General features: G+C 47.2%; 1 protein-coding gene across 1 annotated transcript in view; it reads right to left on the bottom strand.

Moving 5' to 3' along the window:
* Nucleotides 1–22,871, bottom strand: part of LCT (lactase) — a 55,583-nt gene that overhangs the window by 31,215 nt on the left and 1,497 nt on the right. Inside the window, exons 2-6 of the mRNA XM_050751014.1 lie at nt 16,868–16,947; nt 13,068–13,151; nt 7,105–7,207; nt 4,991–5,069; nt 228–948 (exon numbers count right to left, since the gene is read on the bottom strand). Of these exons, the coding sequence (XP_050606971.1) occupies nt 228–948; nt 4,991–5,069; nt 7,105–7,207; nt 13,068–13,151; nt 16,868–16,947 (1,067 nt within the window). The remainder of the gene's footprint in view (nt 1–227; nt 949–4,990; nt 5,070–7,104; nt 7,208–13,067; nt 13,152–16,867; nt 16,948–22,871) is intronic.

Genomic DNA, 22,871 nt, shown 5'->3' with positions numbered 1-22,871 from the left:
CCTGCCTCGGCCCCCACAGTAATGAGATTACTGGCATGAGCCACTACACGTGGCCAGGTGATTAACAATTTAATTAATAATTTGTGGCTCCTTCCCTCCCCCTGATTTCCTTTAAAGAAAGAACAAAAAGTAAAGGTTTGCTGATGGAATAAAACAGAGATAATGACTTTCTTCCAGCCAATGTCCTTTCTCCGCCAATTAGTAGGAGCTGCAGGGATGGGAAGTACCTTAAAAGAGGCCACTCCTGGGTCAGAGATGCCGGGAGGGTGTTGGCCGGTGCCATAGCCTGCGTAGCTTATCACCCACGGCTCATGGAAGGTCACCCACAGCTTCACACGGTCCCCAAATGTGGAGAAGCAGAAGGCCGCGTAGTCCAGGAAGGCATCCACCACGCTCTCATTCTGCCATCCGCCATGATCCTGCAGGGCCTGAGGCAGGTCCCAGTGGAACAGCGTGGCCATGGGCTGGATGCCCGCGTCACGCAGCCTGTCAATCAGCTTGTTGTAGTAGGCGACGCCTGGGAGGCTGGGGCTGCTCCCGTGCCCCGTGGGGAAGATCCGGGACCAGGAAATGGAGAACTTGTACACCTGAGCCCGGAGGCCGCGAAGCAGGGCGACGTCAGAGGCCACCTTGTGGTAGCTGTCGCTGGCCACCTCCGGCGTCGCTTGACCCTCCGTGGTGTTCAGGGGCCTGCGTGGATCCCAGATGCTCGCCCCTCTCCCGCCCTCGGCCCAGCCTCCTTCCACGTTAAAGGCTCCCGTGGAGGCACCCCAGAGAAAGCCTTCGGGAAAAGTGTCCTGCAGGAAGGCGTCCCTTTCCGCCCTGGACTGATTGGCAAATGCTTCCCAGACTCTCTGATAGGCCGAAGCAGGAGAGGAGCCCGAGATCTCGTGGTCCTGCTGCTCTTCAGGCTGAAGGGCCAGGCTGCCAGTCAGAGAACAAGACATGCTGCGGGATTGAAGGGACATAAAGGGGCATGTCAGTTACAAATGCCCCCTATGGATGACTACTGTGTTTAATCAGAAACGATTCCAGAAATACTGAGTCAAAAGTCATATCTGCAAAGGCATGGGCAGGAAGTAACTGGTAGATGGGAAAATTATTATTATTACCCCTTCTGAGGTGAATGATTCTTGCTCTTTCATGGTTAAAATAGGAACAATGCTACTGTTCTCTGTATTAGATTGCCCTCGAATATTGTCTTCAGTGCTGGTGCCATACTTTATTCTTCTTATAATTCATTATTTGTAAAACATAGCTAATAATAACAATGACTCCAGTTTATTGAGCCTTAATTCTGCACTGGCCACGGTGATAAGAATGGATGTGTATTATCTCATTTAATTTTCCCAACGAATTTATGATATGGGTACTACAATGATTTATCCTCACCCTGCACAGGAGGAAACTGAGACTTAAAGAAATGGGGGCTGGGTGCGGTGGTGCGCGCCTGTAATCCCAGCACTTTGGGAGGCTGAGGCAAGTGGATCACTAGGTCAGAAGTTCGAGACCAGCCTGACCAACATGGAGAAACCCCGTCTCTACTAAAAATACAAAATTAGCCAGGCATGGTGGTGGGGGCCTGTAATCCCAACTACTCAGAAGGCTGAGGCAGGAGAATCACTTGAACCTAGGAGGCAGAGGTTGTGGTGAGCTGAGATTGTGCCATTGCATTCCAGCCTGGGCAACAAGAGTGAAACTCCGTCAAAAAAAAGAAGAAGAAAGAAAGAAAAGAAAGACAGACAAAAGAGAGAGGAAGGAAGGAAGGAAGGAAGGAAGGAAGGAAGGAAGGAAGGAAGGAAGGAAGGAAGGAAGGAAGGAGAAACTTCCTGACTTCAGGGAGCCAGCAGCTATTATCAGCTGGTACAGAAGTACACTGATGTGGACTGACTAAACATTAGTCCTGGCTACTGCCTCCTTTCTTCTTCATGCTGCTTGGATTTCAGACATAATGGCAGGAGCTCAAGCATCCATCCTGGAACATGAGGCAGAAACCTTGTTAAAGGTGACAAAGCAACAACAAAGGAGCCTGGATTCCTGGTTATGAGTAACTTCTCCTTGCACACAGCTTGCAGGTGGTGGAGCAGCTTCTGTGCTTTTAACCTCATATACATACATGTTTATGTGCATATATGTGTGTGTACATATGTATATGCATATGAAATAAAACATCACATAAAAGTGCATGCTGCATTTATACGAAATGTGGTCTGATATTTTCTATTTTATTCTAGTCCATCTTCCTCCCTCCCACTCTCCTTTTCTCTTTTTTCTTTCTTTTTTTTCCAATTGTGATTGCCAGCTTCTAAATTGATTTCACAGTCAAGAGTCATGTCCTGCAGGCGGGAAAGCATGCATGCTGCAAATTACAGCCAGCAGAGGGCGGCCTTGAGGAGTGCGGCACATGTCTGGGGAAAAGGAGGTGGAGTACTAGAGCATCTCCCTGTCACACAGCCATCGCGTGGAGAGCCGATGGCGCCTATACCAGGCTGGCCCACGGCGCAGAACTGGGAGAAGTGACAGGGACACTGCACAGGTATTTTCCTCTCAAAGAGCGAAGCCTGGGACCGGGTCACCCTGCAGGAGGCGTCTTCTGAAACTAAGCGCCTTCTGTTTCACTCAGCATCAACTCCCTGACATTTGCTAGAGCAGGGGGAAAGGGAAATGATCCTCTCCTTTGTTGATTATCTCAACACATGTGCGACTGTGGAGCGCACCCAGGGATGCGGCGCCGCCCCTCGGTGCTCAGCCTCTGCGCATTCACGATTCCCATAAACACAGCCTCTTCTGCTCCGAATCTCGCTCTCACCCAGCCCTCCTGGCCCTGACTCTGTCCTCCTGGATTGCATGAAAAGAGTTTTGAGGAAACAAATAAACCGCCCTGGGATGAAATAGAACTTGCTATACAGGCTTGGGGCTGGGAACCCTGGGTTTGCCGGCCACCGGAAGGGATTTAGCACATGATGGCGCCTCAGGCTTCACACCCAGGGCTCCTAAGTTCTCCCTTTTTTTTTTTTTTTTTTTTTTTTTTTTTTGAGACAGAGTCTGGCTCTGTCGCCCAGGCTGGAGTGCAGTGGCCGGATCTCAGCTCACTGCAAGCTCCGCCTCCCAGGTTTACGCCATTCTCCTGCCTCAGCCTCCCGAGTAGCTGGGACTACAGGCGCCTGCCACCTCACCCGGCTAATTTTTTGTATTTTTGGTAGAGACGGGGTTTCACCGTGTCAGCCAGGATGGTCTCGATCTCCTGACCTAGTGATCCGCCCGTCTCGGCCTCCCAAAGTGCTGGGATTACAGGCTTGAGCCACCGCGCCCGGCCAAGTTCTCCCTTTTTTAGGGTGCAGTTGTGTGTGTCTCCTGCCGCATTCTCATGTGAGAGTTGTTCTGGGGTCTGTCTCCCCTATAAGGTCAAAAATTCTGAAGGAGACAGCTATGTTAGTCCTCACTCCCCACCCACCGCCCCTGCATTCAGCAGGTTCTCCAACCACATCCCCCTGAGTAGGAGCCCCTGGCTGTCCATTTAATGTAAGCCCGTGTTGGCCCTCCCCTTCAGGCAAAGCACCACCAAGTGCTGAGAGAACCTCAGAGCTGGCAGCACTTGTAATCACTGGCTTCTCCGGGAACCCATTTTATTATGGCCTCTTGAGTTTTCTTTCCTGAAGCCACAGCCAGTCCTTGGCTGACTCCAAGTTTGGTCAGAGAGCAGTGGTAACCCGAGTCTGTCCATTGCAAGTCTGCACTGCCACACAAAGCCTGAGGTACAGCTGCTGCTGTGGGTCTGTTGATCTGAACTGCTGATTTGAAGTGGATTGAGAGGATGGAACAATAGAAGGGGGATATGGCTCAGGAAAGTCGAGCACTGGAAGAGGAAAGGTAGAAAGAGGTATTGTCACTGAATGACCCTGAACAGGGCTGCACTGGAAATATCAGAGGTGAATGACAAAGAGAACTCTAGCTGAAGGTCTGGAAGTCAATTATTGTCTCCAGCCTTTGTCCCACCGATGGTGCATGAAGTTCATGCATGTAATACCCCTCCATGGAGTGCTGAGGTTCTGGGCAATTCCCAGTGCTGGCTACCGTGCTATTCTTTTCTCACTCACTCAAGAAGCGTATTGGGATATGCATGCATGAAAGCAATGTAATTATGGGCACAACCTCAAAATCTGCTCTAATTTTTACATATCATTTGCCTCTTTGGCACTTCAGTCATTCAGAAAGGTATTATTTACAACCCAGCTATAGATTCAAACCTCTGTCCCTAGAATGTTGTCGAGTTAGGCATCTGGCCTGTAGCAACAGATGGCTTTCCTGTCTATGCTGTCTCCTCCCAGGGAGGATGTTTCACCCTTCATATTGAGGAAATGGGCACAGAGAACCCATTTCTCTTACTCATCATGTAACTTCAGCAGGAGGGTCAGATCTGTCTTTAACCTGGCCACTCTCCCACAAGCTCACACTGTCTCCAATAAGATCTTAAACTAGAAGTCAGGGGTTCAAATCCTAGCTGGTGCAGTGGCACAATCTCGGCCCACAGCAACTTCTGCCTCCTGGGCTCAAGCGATCCTCCCACCTCAGTCTCCCAAGTAGCTGGGACCATAGGTATGCACCACTGTGCCTGGGTAATTTTTGTATTTTTGTAATTTTTTGTAGAGACAGAGTTTCACCATGTTGCCCAGCCCAGTCTTGAACTCCTGGACTCAAGCAATCTTCCCACCTTTGCCTACCAGAGTGCTGGAATTACAGGTGTGAGCCATCATGCTAGTTGTGCACAGTTGGGCGAACTGACAGATGAGAAAGCAGAACCTCGTGAGTCCCACTCAGTAAGAGACTCCCTGCTTTCTTTCTGAGTCTTTGTTTCTCATCAATTGAATGGCAATAATAAACTTGGTGGCCCAAGAGTTGATGACAATAGTCCTATAAGGTTATACATGTAAAAGAAACAGTATTCTACAAATATCAGTTATTGATAGTTCAATAGGAAACCTGACATTACCTTTTCTTGGAACTTGGTGAACAACTCAGAAACTCATTAATATCAAACCCAATGGTGAGCACTTGGTCTTTATTTATGGCTGTAAGAGAAGAAATTAAATTAACTCTATGTAAATGCCAACTAAGAACATGCAAGTCTGACACACCCAAACTCCAAGCAGTGGTTCCAAGCCCCTTTGGAAAATACCATGGGCTAAGGACTTTAGAAGCTCAGCAGTGAATTCTACTTACTTATTGCTTAAAAAGTGGTTCTCAAACTTCAATGTGAATCAAAATCATCTGTATAGCTTGTTAAAACAAAGGTTGCCGGTCCCACCCCCAGAGTGTCTGATGCAGTAGGTCTCAAGAATATGTATTTCTAATGAGCTCCCAGGTGATGCTAATGTTGATGCTGCTGGTCTGGGAACCACAACTTTGGGAACAATTGATTTAGAAGAACTCAAAGACCAGAAAGGGGTGGAATATTTTTAAAATTGTGGTAAAATACACATAAACAGAAAAGGTATAATTTTAACCACTTAGAGAGAGGTGGGATCTAAGAACAGAAATTGTTATGCCATCAAAGGTGAGTTCAGATAAGCATCAATAAATGGTATCTATGGATGAACTTCAGGGGCCCTGTGGAGCCAACCCAATGCTGGGAGGGGGTCCAGGTGTGCTATGGTTTGGATGTGGTTTGTCCCCACCAAAACTCATGTTGAAATTTAATTGCCAATGTAACATTGCTGAGAGGTTACGGGACCTCTGAGAGGCATTTGGGTCATGAGGGATCTGCCCTCATGAAGGGATTAGTGCAGGCTCCAGGGAGTGAGTGAGTTCCCACTCACTCACATGGAACTGGATTAGTTACCATGACAGTGGTTCCCACTCACTCACATGGGACTGGATTAGTTACCATGACAGTGGTTCCCACTCACTCACATGGGACTGGATTAGTTACCATGACAGTGGTTCCCACTCACTCACATGGGACTGGATTAGTTACCATGACAGTGGTTCCCACTCACTCACATGGGACTGGATTAGTTACCATGACAGTGGTTCCTACTCACTCACATGGGACTGGATTAGTTACCATGACAGTGGTTCCCACTCACTCACATGGGACCGGATTAGTTACCATGACAGTGGCTGTTATAAAGTGAGGCTGCCTCTGGTGTTTAATCTATTTGCAGACACTTGCTTCCCCTTCCACTTCTCTGCCATGTTAGGATGCAGCATGAGGCCCTCACCAGAAGCTGACCAGATGTGGCTGCCTGATCTTGAACTTCCCAGTCCCCAGAACCATGAGCTAAATAAACCTTTTTTCTTTATAAATTACACAATCTAGAGTATTCTATTATAGCAACATAAGACAGACTAATATATAGTGGTAGAAAGAACACTACTGACTTCTCCCATACTCTGGCCTGTGGACAGGAGTGACAGACCTGAATATCAGGGCCCTCAGGCACATTCCCCTCTGCCCCTTCCTCCCTTCTTGCAGAGTGTCCAGTGACTGCCAACCTCAATGCTGTCATAGACCCCACCTTTCCCCTGACTTGATTGGACCAGGAGCAGCCTCCTGATCCATGGCCAGCACTCAGATTCACTCTCAAGAATTTGAACTAAGAGACACTAGGAAGATGGCCCTTGACCCGTGAGTCCCACACTTGAAAGTTCTTAGCATCTTTGTCAGGTACCCACCAGGGCCATGCACAAACTGATAATGGGGACACAGAACAAGGGTAAGTAGAGAGAGCTGGCTGGAGAGAGAGGGGCACAAGAAAGCCCTGCCAAGAGGAGCAGAGATGAGAGACCTTGGAGGGAAAGGTAATGAAAGGAGGCAAAGATGAGTTTCCATGCTTACAACTCACAGCTGAGGCCTGACTATCTTTATGTCCATAAGAGGCATCCTTGTGCAGAACCTCTCCTCTTTCTTGGGTCAATGGGGGATGGTCACAAGGGACCATTAGTAGGAAGGCATAGTACACTAACCCAGTCTGGGGTGGGCTCTTAGACTAGCCTTCCTCCCATGCTTCTCCTCCCATTGGAACCCCGGACTTTCAAGACTGCTACCCAGTGCACCAGTGCACCAAATGGCGCTTGAAACCTCTTCAGCAATGGCCCACTCACCTTCCAAAAGGCTGAAGAGCAGCCTGGCTGGGCTCTTCACAGTGGAGGGGCAGTCCAGGAGTTTTAGGTTGAAGACGAAAACTTTCACTTTTGGCTCAATGGTCTGAAAAAGAGAAGGACTAGCAAGTGAACTGAAGCCTCCTGGAAAGCATCTTGATAACAGGGACAGAGTTTCAAGATGAGAAGTTGTAGCACTTACTCTGGCTTTGGAAATGACCTCTAACTATCTCAGTTAATTAAAGGAGCTGACTCTAGACTCTGAAGGAGAAAGATCTACAAGTTTCAATAACATAGTCTCCCCTCCCCACCAACCCCCACCTTCACCTCTTCCTTCATCTCAGGCTTACAGAGCACCTCTTAGAGCCAGGCACGGTGTTAGGATCAGGAACAAGGCCACTGCTCACATCCAGAGCCTGTGCTACTTTAGAAGCTTAGTTAAGAGGCCACCATTGCCATATCTATGGATGTCTGGGATTTGCTTCACAATAATCCAGTTTGGTTAGCTGGGTATGGTGGTGCATGCCTGTAGTTCCAGCTACTTGGGAGGCTGAGCGAGGAGGATTGCTTGAGCCCAGGAGTTCAAGGCTGCAGTGAGCTATGATCGCACCACTGCACTCCAGCCTGGGTGACAGAGCAAGATCCTGTCTCTAAAAAAATGTTTGTTTGTTTTTTTTTAAATTAAAAATCTAGGCCGGGCGCGGTGGCTCAAGCCTGTAATCCCAGCACTTTGGGAGGCCGAGACGGGTGGATCACGAGGTCAGGAGATCGAGACCATCCTGGCTAACATGGTGAAACCCCGTCTCTCCTAAAAAATACAAAAAACTAGCCGGGCGAGGTGGCAGGCGCCTGTAGTCCCAGCTACTCGGGAGGCTGAGGCAGGAGAATGGCATGAACCCGGGAGGCGGAGCTTGCAGTGAGCTGAGATCCGGCCACTGCACTCCAGCCTGGGCGACAGAGTGAGACTCTGTCTCAAAAAAAAAAAAAAAAAAATCTAGTTTGGGAGATAGAAGTTACGAGTTAGGTGAAAGAAGATTAGCTATGAGCCAATAGCTCTTGCAGTTGGAGATGACTTCATAGGAGTTCATCATACTTTCTTTCTACTTTTGGATGTCAGAAATTTTCCAAAACAAAAAGCTATAGCAGCCCCGAGGGTGTGGTGGCTCACACCTGTAATCCCAGCACTTTGGGAAGCCGAGGTGGGCGGATCACCTGAGGTCAGGAGTTCAAGACCAGCCTGACCAACATGGCGAAACACTATCTCTATCAAAAATACAAAAATTAGCTGGGCTTGGTGGTTCACGCCTGTAATATCGGCTACTTGGGAGGCTGAGACAGGAGAATTGCTTGAACTCAGGAGGCAGAGGTTGCAGTGAACCACTGCACTTCAGCCTGGGCAACAAGAGCCAGGTTCCATCCCAACAAAAAGAAAAAAAAAAAGTTATATTAGCTGTCATCATTAAAATGGAAGCAAATGTAATTTCCTCTCCTTATTTCTAGCCATTTCAGTATCAAGGAAAACGTCTCAGACTGACATGCTGTTTGACTTCACTTTAAATTATCTTTTTTTGCAGGGGTTAGAGTTTGGTCATTTTACTCACAGTAATTTTTTCCTCCTCTGAACAACTAAAAGCTACCAAAAGTTACCAATAGTAACTCCTTTAAAAGGAGCCAGGCATAGTCTTTACTTTCTCATAGCCACCTGTGACAATGTCCTGTCTTTACAGATGGGGAGTCAGAAGTTCGAGAGGCCGAGCGGGTTGCCCATGACCTCGTAGTTAGTGGAGCTGTGACTCCACACAGTCCCCATCCCTCCCTGTGCTGGGTCAACGCAGTGGGGACAAATGGCCCAGGGTGGCGCGCTTAGGGAAGCAAGGGTTTTCTCCTTCCTGAAAGACGGATATGCCATGAGGCAGCCGGTGATGTCCCAGGGCTGGAGAGGTAGAGGAGCCTCGGAGGCCCCCGGCCTGCCTTCTGCCAAGTGGAGAACTCCCTGGGAGCACAGCTTTTTCTGATAAGTGGATGTGGGACCTCCTCGTGTGCCTCCTATAGAACTGAGAACCCAGGGGTGTGCCACAGCTCTTCATTGCTGGGCTGGAGGCTGTTCTCAGGCCCTCAGACAGCTGTGTGCCGTTGGGGAGTGGCTGCTGAGGGCCCCTGGGGCTCAGAGAGGGCTGTGCAGGTGCTCTGGGGAGAGGGTGGGAATGGGAGCAGGTGCCTGCTCCTCCCTGCCCTGCTTTCGCCCTCTTCCCTCGCAGCCCACAGGAAGCGGCCCCTTCAAGGGGAGGGTGGGGTTCTGGGATGGGGAGGGAGGGGACATTGGGAAGGTGGGCAGTGCGATTCAGGCTCCTGTGGACACAACTCAGCTCCTGTTCTCAGGGCAGGTTCAGCTGTTCTTCCTGTCCTGGGCGTGGTAACTGTGCATGGGAAATGCTACCGGGCATGAGACCACAATCCCAGGAAGGAGCAGTGTCCTCTCAAGCTCAGCTGTCATTTCCAAATCTTTGAGGTTGCCTCTGAGGGTCCAACCCCACCCAAGGAAGTAAAAGGAATACATAACCATTGCAGAGCATTTATAAATGGCTGCTAAGTTTGTCCAGGGAGAGTTTTATTATTTGACTGGCCAGCTACAGACTGAAGTTTCAGTGCTTTTCCCAGACACTGGTAGAAGTGTCTTGAAAACATGGTAGCCAGGGCCGGGTGCGGTGGCTCATGCCTGTAATCCCAGCACTTTAGGAGGTCGAGAGGGGTGGATCACTTGAGTCCAGGAGTTGGAGACCAGCCTAGCTAACATGGCGAAACCCCGTTTCTACTAAAAATACAAAAAAAAAAAAAAAAGTCAGGCATGGTGGCAGTCTCCTGTAATCCTAGCTACTCGGGAGGCTGAGGCAGGAGAATCGCTTGAACCCAGGAGGTGCAGGTTGCAGTGAGCTGAGATCATGCCACAGGGGCACTCCAGCCTGGGTGACAGAGCGAGACTCCATCTCAAAAAAAAAAAATGTTGTGATGGAAAAAGGGAAGAGACTGAAAATCATATCCTCAAGTACCAGCCATGCAGTGCCCCTGCTGACTGCCTGTCAGAGGCACGCAACCTCCGCACAACAGAGATGGTTTTAAAATGGCAGCTGTGTCCAAACCTGCTAGCCTAGCAACAAGCTCTGGTTTAATTCCATGAGGAGGACAAAAGGCAGCTTTAGTCATCACAGGCACAAGCAGACCTCGAGGACACTAGAGTGCTAAACAAGGCCCAGAAACCTTGTCAGCCAGCCCACGAGCACAGGCCCTGGGTCGCAAGCAAGTTTAGGCTCAGGTGAGGCATTCACAAAAACAACTGAAATTGATCATATGTGATTTAAAAATACCACCCTCATCATCATGTTCCCAACCCTTGGACTTCTTTTTCTTTTTTTTTTTTTCGAAATGAGTCTCTCTCTGTTCCCTGGGCTGGAGTGCAGGGGCGCCATCTCGGCTCACTGCAACCTCCACCTCCCGGGTTCAAGCGGTTATTGTGCCTCAGTCTCCCAAGAAGCTGGAATTACAGGTGCGCGCCACTATACTTGGTTAATTTTTGTATTTAGTAGAGACAGGGTTTCCCCATGTCGGGCAGGCGAGTCTTGAACTCCCGGCCTCAAGTGATCCGCCTGCCTCAACCTCCCAAAGTGCTGGGATTGCAGGTGTGAGACTTATATTTCTTTTGAAGAGACAGTGTGGTGTCTTCGAATGAGAAAGCCCTGGTTCAAATCCAACCCTGGAGCTCACCACCTTGGTGAGATTGTTTAAACCTTAGAGTGGGTTTTGAGGGGTTGAGATGATGTGAGGATGAAGGGCCTCCCAGGTGTCTGGGATAAGCAAACACTAAAATTATATAGCTGTTACTCAGATGTCTTTGTGGCTACATCTGTCGCCTTTGATTAGATCAGTGGTCCCCAACATTCTTGGCACCAGGGACTGGTTTCGTGGAAGACAATTTTTCCACAGACTTGGGGGAGGTGGGAGGGCTGATTTGGGGATGAAACTGTTCTACCTCAGGTTATCAGGCATTAGATTCTCATAAGGAGCACGCAACCTGGATCCCTCGCATGCGCAGTTCCCAATAGGGTTTGTGCTCCTATCTAATACGGCCGCTGATCTGGCAGGATGTGGAGCTCAGGTGGTAATGCTTGCTGGCCTGCCACTCACCTCCTGCCGTGCAGCCGGGTTCCTAACAGGCCATGAACCAGTACTGGTGCTTGGCCTGGGGGCTAGGGACCCCTGAATTAGATCATCTCATTATTTGTAGATAACAAAAGCAGCAGTGCCTACACAGGCAGCTGGAGACACACAGACATTGGGATTGGACTGGTGCTAATTTGTCCATTTCAATCACTCTGCCTCAGGTAAAATGGAGGGTCCATGGCCTTTTTTTTTTTTTTTTTTTTTTGAGATGGAGTCTCTCTCACCAGGCTGGAGTGCAGTGGCGAAATCTCGGCTCTCTGCAACCTCCGCCTCCCAGGTTCAAGTGATTCTTCTGCCTCCGCCTCCCAAGTAGCTGGGACTGCAGGTGTGTGCCACCACGCCCATCTAATTTTTGTATTTTTAGTAGAGACAGGTTTTCACCATGTTGGCCAGGATGGTCTTAATCTCTTAATCTTGTGATCCACCCGCCTCGGCCTCCCAAAGTGCTGGGATTACAGGCGTGAGCCACTGTGCCCGGGCAAACTTGGCCTTTTAAGGGATAATTCCTCAGGTAAACCATCCTCCTTGGTGACGGAGATGGTGGGATTCAAAACCAGAGGTGAGTGATGGGGGCTGCTCTACCTGCCTCGTGGGAGGCACAGGCTGAAAGCAGCGGGGAGTGGCTTTATGCCCAAACCTGCAGAGGCAGGAGGTCCAATGTGGGTGCATTCCAGTGGCCAGACATCCTTGGAAAGGCCCACAGGAAGGCAGCTCTCCAGGGTTATAGGAACACTGCCAGCACTCAGAAGGTGCAGGAGAAAACATGGGCACCATCAGATACACCTTGCGTTGGGGGAATAGTTGTGACTGTAGGGAATGAAGCAAGTAAGTCACACAGCAGTGACCAAGCCTAAGAGAGAAACCTGGTAGTTGGATAGGAGGCTCCTAATATACTTTCTCTAATGAGCCCACATCATTAGACTTGAGAAAAGCAGTACTGGGTACAGGAGGGAGTCCTGAGCTTACTGGAAGGTCCAGACAGCTGGGATCTGATTTAGTAGACCTTGGTATGAAATGTTTGTTTTTTAAAAAATGTGGTAAAATAGACTTAAAGAAAAAATTTACGGGCCAGGTGTAGTGGCTCACACCTGTAATCCCAGCACTTGGGGAGGCCGACGGGCGCGGATCACTTTAGGTCAGGAGTTTGAGACCAGCAGGACCAACATGGTGAAACCTTGCCTCTACCAAAAATACAAAAATTAGCCAGGCATGTTAGTGTGTTCCTGTAGTCCCAGCTACTGGAGAGGCTGAAGCAGGAGAATCGCTTGAACTCAGGAGGCAGAGGCTGCAGGGAGCCAAGATTGCACCACTGCACTCCAGCCTGGGCAACTGAGGAAGACTCCATCTTAAAAAAAAAAATTATCGTCATAACCATTCAATGTGTAGTTCAGTGGCGTTAAGTAGATTCACATCGTTATGCAACCATCACCCCCACTGATGAATTGCCTTTTTAAAACTCAGAATGAACCCTAGAATCTCGATTCTGGGCAGATTTCTACACAAGAAAGCAGAGGATTTATGTAAATATTTATCTTAACAAGCTAACCCTCATATCCTTTCTAGGAAAGACTGCCTAACATCCGATGTTCTCTAAGGATGCTTGCAACAGAAATCTCCCCAGACTCAACTCAGCAGATCTCTGAGTGTTGATGGAAGTTCAGTTTATGCAGTAGTCAAAGCATTAAATGTCTAATCTGCTCTCTGAAACCTTCGCAGCATTCATCATCAGTGTGGAAAAGGGCTCAAATTACCTGCAATTTACTCAGCTTCTGCCGCAGACTTGCCTCATTTTGGCATTCGTAAGACAAATCAAGAGAGAGGAAATCAACCGTGTCCTGGAAATAGTAAATAGGGTCATTAGAGCCTAAGCAGTGTCAAGACTCTCGGAAATATGCTTTTTTGTTTCTCCCCTGATCACTAAACTGAATATTCCAAAGCGGGATTTTCCAAAGGAAAAGATGGAGATGGAATGAGAAAGTGTGTGTGTGCGTGTGTAGAGTGGCGGGGGGATGCCTGTGCCTGTGTGTTGTTGGGAAATGCATTACCTATGTGCTCATCCATTTGCCTCTGTGCTCAGCACACAGAAAGCACGCAGTGTTGATGGCTCAGTGAATGTGTGAATGCCAGAAATGGGAGGGAGCTGGAGGCCAGGGCTGCCCCCGGCACTTCCTCCACAGACTCTAGCACTTGGCCAGGATGGGGGCGGTAGAGCCTTCAGCCAAGCACGGCTCCACAGTCATCCCTGTGAATCCTGCTGGGTTTTTGGTTTTGGTTTTAATTTCAGGCTACGGTTTGAAGTTCACCCCCAGTTATCCCTAGCCAGGCCAAGAGCTAGGGCCTGTGGAGGATGCCCTGGGGACATCCTCTTTAGCAGAGCACAACCCTCATGGTCCTGGTCGTCAACTCCCCCATCCACGCATCTGATGAGGATGTCCCCTCTGCCCTGTCTCTGGCCCGCATGGGCTCAAAGAACTTCAGATTCACAGAGTCTACACAGGAAGACACCACCATGCTGCCACTACCCTCACCACCCCCAATGCTCCGCTCCCCTCCATGAGCCTGGTAGACTGTACCTTTCTACCCTTGGCATGATTAGATCATTACCTGTCTTATCCCTCCCACAGATCATCTGCTTCTTCGAGACAAGGACTATGGTTAACAGCACCTGGTCAGAACCAAGTGCTCTGTGTACCTTAATGCCTAGTGTTCCGTTATTGGAATGCTAGGCCTGTGGGTGTTACTTATATCCTACTGCTCAAGGTCATCGCTAAGGTCTGATTGCAAAAGTTCAAAAAATTGCAACCTCAGGCATAAATGGGTTAATAAGTGGTTCACCACTGGCTCCCTGTTGCTTTCTCAGTTGTCATCAGTGTTCACTAAAGGCCACTCTGGCAGATATTGGTCCAGTGTCCCCTGCCCACCCTCGCAGCTCTTGCTTGTGTCTGTCAATTCTGCACAACACATTGTCACTGAGTGCCTACCTCCGAAAGTCACACTGTGCTGGGATGGTGGGTAGGGATTCACATTTAGAGATAAATAATATCCACAGAGGTTTACACCTTTAATAGGGAGGGTTAGCAAATGCACCAATCACACGAGGAGAAGGCAGAAAGTCAGACATGCCATGAGAAGCCCGTACCAGTGGTTCTCATGCCTTGCTGGGGATTAGACTCACCTGGGGACTTGGGATGCCGGTGCAGGCCCAGGTGGGTCCCACCACATTAAGCCTTGGTCTCTGTGCTCTCTCCTAGCTCTCTAGGTGGTTCTGATGCCCACTCGAGCTTGGGAACCACTGGTCTAAAGCAATGGCTAAGGGTCCGGGTGGGGAGAGAGCGCAACAGGGCGAGTGAGGGAGTGTTACTGAGCGAGGCCTCCGCTGGAGAGCACAGTTACGTGTACGTTAACAATGGAGAAAATTTTGCTGGAAGGAGATTTGAGGAAGGCAGGAAGACAGGAAGACAGGAAGGACGTCCAGTAGGGGATGCAGGAGAGTAGGAAGCAAGCATAGCACTCACACGGGCAAAATAGGAGGTGAGGCCAGAGAGAGAGACACCCACACGTTCATGCACTGGAGGATCCTGCAGGATTCGTCCCACTCGGGAGTGTGGCTTCCCAGCAGGGAACGGGTCAGAACTGTGCTTTCAGAAGATTACCAGAAGCATTGCACAGCATGGACTGGGGCAGAGACCAGTACAAAGGCTATTTCTTTTTTTTTTTTTTTGAGACTCGCTCTGTGGCCCAGGCTGGAGTACAGTGGCGCGATCTCGGCTCACTGCAAGCTCCGCCTCCCGGGTTCACGCCATTCTCCTGCCTCAGCCTCCCGAGTAGCTGGGACTACAGGCGCCCACAACCGCGCCCGGCTAATTTTTTTTTGTATTTTTAGTAGAGACGGGGTTTCACCGTGGTCTCGATCTCCTGACCTTGTGATCCGCCCGCCTCGGCCTCCCAAAGTGCTGGGATTACAGGCGTGAGCCACCGCGCCCGGCCCAAAGGCTATTTCTTGACAAGCATTTTTCTGATCAGCACTTTGGCCTCCTGTGTTCATAACTGATAGCAGTTATCTCCCTCTGTAAACTAATTTAGATGCCATTCTGTCCATGCAATCAGCCTTGGAGTTGTCCCTCCAGAACCTTATCAGGTCTTGGTTCCATCGTGTTTGAACTGGAAAATCTGAAGACTGGACCCTGACTCCTGGGGCCCCCATCACCGCACAGACGCCAATGAGCAGCACCACATCTCTACAGCGCCAGGGCGATGCTGCAGAACTGGAGGCCAGCAGTGGTTCCCATGGCTTCCAGACTGCCCAGCAGCCCAAGGGGGCCCAAAGCTGTTCACTTCTCAGATTATTTTGATTTTTCTTTTAAAAATTATAGTTAAAGGCTGGGCGTGGTGGCTCAAGCCTGTAATTCCAGCACTTTGGGAGGCCGAGGCAGGTGGATCGCCCGAGGTCAGGAGTTTGAGACAAGCCTGACCAACATGGTGAAACCCCATCTCTACTAAAAATACAAAATTAGCTGGGCGTGGTGGCACATGCCTGTAATCCCAGCTACTTGGGAGGCTGAGGCAGGAGAATCGCTTGAATCCAGGGGACAGAGATTGCAGTGAGCTGAGACCGTGCCACTGCACTCCAGCCTGAGCAACAAGAATGAAACTCCATCTAAAAAAAAAAAAAAAAATTAAAAATATAAATTATAGTTAAAAAGTGATAGTTGGCTGGACGTGGCGGCTCATGCCTATAATCTCAACACTTTGGGAGGCTGAGGTGGGAGGATTGCTCAAGGCCAGGAGTTGGAAGTTGAGGCTTCAGTGAGCTGTGATCATGCCACTGCACTCTGGCCTGGGTGACAGAGAAGGCCACAAAACCCTGTCTCTAAAAAAATAAATAACTAAAAATAAAAAATAAAAAGTGATAGAGGATGTATGAACATTTAAAATTTTTTTTTTTTTTCTAGACAGGGTCTTGCTGTGTCACCCAGGCTGGAGATATGATCACAGTTCACTGCAGCCTTGACTTCCAGGGCTAAAGTGATCCTCCCACCTCAGCCTCCCGAGCAGCTGGGACTACAGGCATATATCACCATGCCTTGCTAATTTTTGTATTTTTAGTAGAGAGGGAGTTTTGCCATGTTGCCCAGGCTGGTCTCGAACTCCTGGGCTCAAACAACTCTCCCACCTCCCCCGACAAAGTGCTGGGATTACAGACGTGAGCCACCGTGTTCGGCCAGGTGCACGTTTTTTAAAAACCCCTTTATAAACCTAGTACCTGTTTTGCCATAATTTCATCCCTTCTCCTGTAAGCTATCTTGGACTCAAAAATCAGAGCAAGCAGAGGCAAGTGACTCCTTCCTGCAGGGATGCCGACACTTGACCAAGCAGGAGCTGCAGCTTCAAGATTTTGTTTCTAAGGTAATTATGAACCTAGAGAATATATACCACTCATTCTGAGGTATTTACAGAAATGTCAAACCAAACAGACCAAAACTTCTCGTTTTTAAAAAATTAAAATAAACTCTCCTTGGATGTTACAGGTATATTTTTGGGCTGCTGTCACCTGGGCAAGCGCAGATATGGGTGGTTCTAGCAGGAGCTCCGGGATATCTTCAACTCGCAGGACAACAGAGAGTTTTCCGCCTGAAACCAACCAGAGACATGAGCAGCAGGTGAGCGAGGGCGGGAGGCTCTGACTGCGGAAACCACTGGGGGATTCATTTCCTATGGACCCGAAGAAGTCATCCACGTGACTTTACTCTAGCTGAAAGATTGTAGAAGAAAAGGTGGCTTAAAAAAAATAATGTTGGCCGGGCGCGGTGGCTCAAGCCTGTAATCCCAGCACTTTGGGAGGCCGAGACGGGCGGATCACGAGGTCAGGAGATCGAGACCATCCTGGTTAACACGGTGAAACCCCGTCTCTACTAAAAAATACAAAAAACTAGCCGGCCGAGGTGGCGGACGCCTGTAGTCCCAGCTACTCGGGAGGCGGAGGCAGGAGAATGGCTTGAACCCGGGAGGCGGAGCTTGCAGTGATCTGAGATCCGGCCACTGCACTCCAGCCTGGGTGACAGCGCGAGACTCCGTCTCAAAAAAAAAAAAAAAAAAAAAAAAAAAAAAAAAATAATGTTCCGTTAGAGAGTTTGTGAAAATCAGGACTATGAAATGCAGAGCAGTTGGAAAGTTGGCAAGGAGAGGACTCCTTCCTAAACTTCTTTTTTTTTTTTTTTTTTTTTTTTGAGACAGGGTCTTGCTGTCGCCCAGGCTGGAGTGCAGTGGTGTGATCTCACCTTATTGCAGTCTCTGCCTCTCAGACTCAAGCGATCCTCCTGCCTCAGGCTCTTGAGTAGCTGGGACTACAGTTATGCACTACCATGCCTGGCTAGTTTTTAAATTTTTTGTGGAGATATGGTGTCATTATATTTTCCAGGCTGATCTCAAACTCCTGGGCTCAAGCACTTCTCCCGCCTTGGTCTCTCAAAGTACTGGGATTACAGGCATGAGCCACTGTGCCCATTCCTAAACTTCTTTTTAAAGTCAGGGTGCTCTCAGGAAACTGCTGTTCCCTGATCCTTATTCATGGGAAAATATCACTACAGCCCCTACCGGGCATTGAGGGGAGAAACAAGGAAATATTAGCATGTGTGGCTTGTACCCACTTGTTTTGACGTTGGATGACATAACAGTGGTTCTCAAACTGTTGTGTACATCACAGTCACCTACCGAGATTGTTAAAATGCCAATTTCAGGCTGGGCACGGTGGCTCACGCCTGTAATCCAAGCACTTTGGGAGGCCGAGGTGGGTGAATCGCTTGAGGTTAGGAGTTCGAGACCAGCCTGGCCGACATGGTGAAACCCTGTCTCTACTAAAAATACAAAAATTAGGAGTGGAGTGCGCCTGTAATCCCGACTATTTGGGAGGCTGAGGCTGGAGCACTGCTTGAACTCAGGAGACAGAGGTTGCAGTGAGCCTAGATCTCACCACTGCACTCCAGCCTGGGCAACAGAGTGAGACTCCGTCTCAAAAAGAAAAAAAAAAAAAGCCAATTTCAGGCCCTGCCCTCGGAGATCCAGAGTGAGCAGAGTAGAGTGGGCCCAGGCGCAAGCATTTTAACACACTTCTTGGGGGATTCCAACACAATGGTCCTCAGACCGTAATTTGAGAAACACTGCGTGGTGCTGGGATGGCTCAGCCGCTCTGTGTTGCTGTCGATGGATATAAATTTTCAGCCCACATTGGATGTTCCTTGAGGAGCAAAATTTAAACATTTATGTAATCTCTCCAAGTATCAAGCTTAGGACTGGGTGGATAGAAAGGGCTCAGACCTGTGATTTGGAAACACGAAACAAAAATTGAATAAAACCGCAGTTTCAGATTTTAACAATAGGACCATATTCATTCAAATTCTCTACAGAAGATAGATCCCCTGCCAATGAAACCACCACAAATAACCATTACCAACTACAATGGTGCTTATTTTGATAAGCACAACGAATCTTTGAAATACTTCTGAGCATGGAATATCACTGGGAGATATTTAGTTCTCATTCTGACAAGATGATGTTGTTTCCCAGTTATTTAATGGTTGTGCTCCATGGATCTGTTTCACACTCCACAGGTTTCCAGACTTCAAACCATCATCACTTCCGCGGAATAAACCGCTAATCTACTTTAGTGTCTCTATACATTTGCCTATTCGGGACATTTGTTGTAAATGTAAATATAGATTGTAAATGTAAATACGTGGTTGTGACTGGCCGCTTTCACTAGCATGTTTTCAAGGTTCATCAATGTTGTATCATATATCAGAACTTCTTTCTGGCCAAGCATGGTAGTTCACACCTATAATCCCAGCACTTTGGGAGGCCGAGGTGGGAGGATCACTTGAGGTCAGGAGTTCGAGACCAGCCTGGCCAACATGGTGAAACCCCGTCTCTACTAAAAATACAAAAAAATTAGCCGGGCATGGTGGTGCATGCCTGTAGTGCCAACTACTTGGGAGGCTGAGGCAGAAAAATTGATTGAACTTGGGAGGTGGAGGTTGCAGTGAGCCAAGATCGCACCACTGAACTCCAGCTTGGGTGACAGAGCGAGACTCTGTCTAAAAAATAAATAAATAAACAAAATAACTTCTTTCTTTTTCTGGCTGAATAATATTCTATTGTATGGATATAGTAATACTACATTTTATTTATCCATCAGTTGATGGTCATTGTTTCCACTTTTGGTTTTTATGAATTACACTGCTATGAATGTTTGTGTACACATTTTTGTTTGGACATTTGTTCATTTCACTTGGATATATCCCTAGAAGAGGAATTGTTAAGCCATATGTTAACTCTAAAGTTTGAGGAAGTGCTGGGCTGTTTTCCAAAGTGGCTGCACCGTTGTTCATGGCCCCAGCAGTGTACTCAGGTTCCATTCACTCTACAGTGTCACCAGCACTGTTATAGTCTGTCTTTTTAATTACAGCCCTCCTCGTAGGTGTGAAGCGGTATTCTGTTCTATTTTAATTGTTGGATTAAGTAGTCGGTTCATTGGCATTTCTTATGGGTTTTTTTTTTTTTTTTTTTTTTTTGCTTTTAATCAAGCTATGTTATATAACATTTTTGATGTATATCAAATAATACATTTTTAAAAGAACAATAAGTCTATAGGATTGGACTTCGAAGGAAAGTGAGCATGAGGGAGAGAGAGGGAAGAAAAACCACTTTTTGAAATAGTAAGAAGACTGAAAAAGAGAACTTATTCTGTGTCTTGCATGATATTGGGGACAGATATTTGGGGAAACACAAAATGAAGGGTAGGAGAAATAAGCAGAAGAAAAGAAGGAAGATATGAGTTTAAAAAGAAAGTCTTTAGTCACCTGATGAAAAGTAAAAATAAAATATGGAAAACATTTAAATAAACATGTACATATAGTTTTATAATTTAAAGAATTTTGTGCATCCATCCTCAAAATAAGATTTTTATTTATTTGGGATGATACCATCTTTCCTTCTTTCTTTTTATTATTATTTTTCAATCCTGCTTCTTCTATAGTCTTTCATTCTTTTTTATTTTCTTTTCTGTTTCTTTCTTTCATTTGTTCATTAGTTCTTTCTTTTTCTTTCTCCTCTTTCTTTCTTTTTCTTTCTCTTTCCTCTTTCTCTTCTTCTCTTTCTTCTCTCTTGCTCTCTCTCTCTCTCCTTCCTTTCTTCTTTTTCTTTCTTTCCTTTTTTTTTTTTTTTTTTCAGGGTCTGGCCCTGTCACCTAGGCTGGAGTGCAGTGGTGTGATCTTGGCTCACTGCGTGATTCTGGCTCATTGCAGCCTCTGCTGCCCGGGTTCCAGCGATTCTCCCACCTCATCCTCCCTTGTAGCTGGGATTACACACGCACACTACCACACCTGGTATGTGTGTGTAATCCCAGCTACAAGAGAACTTTTGTGATTTTTTTTTTTTTTAGGAGAGATGGGGTTTTACCACGTTGGCCAGGCTAGTCTCGAACTTCTGAGCTCAAACAAGCTGCCCACCTTGGCCTCCCAAAGCACTGGGGTTACAGATGTGAGCCACTGCGCCTGGCCTCATTCTTTCAAAGTTTATTTTACTCAGAGCTTCTTCAGTAGGATTGGAGCCAACACACATCTCTGTGTTTATTTGCTGACCCGCCCCAAGACAGGCTCTGCAAAGAGCACAGTGGTTCTCCATGGTGCTCCTAGGTTCAGGCAACTGTCTCCGTGTCCAGAGCTCTGCTCTCCCTCAGACTGGGCCGCTTTTCTCTTTCTCGAGCCCACTCTCGCCCTGCATTCCCAACTGCTCAAATGGTGGCCCAGGAACAGCCTTCCTGGCAACTCTGTCTAAAATATCCCCAGCCACTCTCACACTTTCTTCCCTTACCCTGCCTTAAAAAAAAGAAAAGAAAAGAAAAAAAAAAAAAAGTGGTAAAATACACATAACAGAAAAAGTACCATCTTAACTATTTTTAAGTGTACAGTTCAGTATTAAGTATATTCACATTGTTGTGCAACCAATCTCCAGAACTTTTTCATCTTTCAGAACAGAAACTCTATCCCCATTAAACAGCTCTCCATTTCTCCCTTACCCCAGCCCCTGGCCTCTGTCATTCTCCTTCCTGTCTCCATGAATTTGACCGCTCTAGGTTCCTCCTGTACGTGGAATCATACAGCATTTGTCTTTTTGTGTCTGACTTACTTCACGTAGCATAATGTCCTCAAGGTTCATCCATGTTGTAGCATGTGACAAGACTTCCTCCCTTTTTAATAAAGGTGGAGTAATATTCCACTTTATGTCTACACCACATCTTGTTTATCCATTCATCCATCAGCGGATATCTGGGTTGCTTCCCCCTTTTCGCTATTGTGAATAAGGCTGCTATAATGTCCTACCTTATTTTCTAAGATAGAAAAAAAAAATGTTTAAGGCTGGGCGCGGTGGCTCAAGCCTGTAATCCCATCACTTTCGGAGGCCGAGGCAGGCGGATCACCTGAGGTTAGGATTTCCAGTCCAGCCTGGCCAACAGGAGAAACCCCATCTCTACTAAAAATACAAAAATTAGCCGGATGTGGTGGTGCGTGCCGTAATCCCAGCCACTGGGAAGGCAGAGGCAGGAGAACCGCTTGAACCCGGGAGGTGGAGCTTGCAGTGAGCCGAGATTGTGCCACTGCACTGCAGCCTGGGCAACAGAATGAGACTCCATCTCAGAAAAGAAAAAAAAAAAGAAAAAAATGTTTAACCTCTCTATAATCAAATACGTGCAAATTAATAAGAGATGAAAATAAGTGCTTTCACTGTTAAATTAGTACTAAAATATAGCATTTGAAACAGAATGGGGTTAGAAGAGTAATTTTATAACTGTTCATATAAATGATTATACAACTTTTCTGTAAAATAATTTAGTACCATGCTTTAAAATCTTAAAGAATGCAGATCTTTTTACCTAGTAGTTTCAATTCTAAGACTCTGTCAAAAAGAATTTATCAGAAGGTGGGAAATAGTTCATAGATAGGAATGTCATTGCAACATAACTTGTAACTAGTGAAAATTAGAATAAACATACAAAAATAAGGAAAATAGTTTAAACTTTATGCTCCATTTATACAATGGGAACCTATAAGACCATTGAAAGTTATGCTTTCAAGTTTTTGCTTTGTTTTAAGCAATACTATTCCAGCACTGGAGTAAATTATTATTATTATTTTAGAGATGGTGGTTTGCTATGTTGCCCAGGCTGGTCTCCAACTCCTGGCCTCAAGCAATCCTCCTGCCTTGGCCTCCTAACAGGCATGAGCCACCACCACGCCTGGCTCAAGTTTTTAATAAAATGAGAATATAGTCATAAAATATGTTAAACTGAAAAACTAGAACATAGAAGTATGTATATATATCAGGTACTATATATACAAATATGTATGTATACAGTATATAATAAAAACAAGAAAGCATACATAATGCAAAATTGGTTCTCAAAATTGGTGTACCTAATGTACAGTTAGGGAATTGATTAAAATCACAAAAGTCCTGGTACAGCCTAGGCCTCCAGATCAGAACTTCAAGTCCCCTAGGAG

This window comes from Macaca thibetana, chromosome 12 (genome assembly GCF_024542745.1).
Source record: "Macaca thibetana thibetana isolate TM-01 chromosome 12, ASM2454274v1, whole genome shotgun sequence".
Classification (NCBI taxonomy): Eukaryota; Metazoa; Chordata; class Mammalia; order Primates; family Cercopithecidae; genus Macaca; species Macaca thibetana.
Note: the sequence above shows the minus strand (reverse complement) of the source record. Positions and strands in the feature narration are given on the sequence as shown.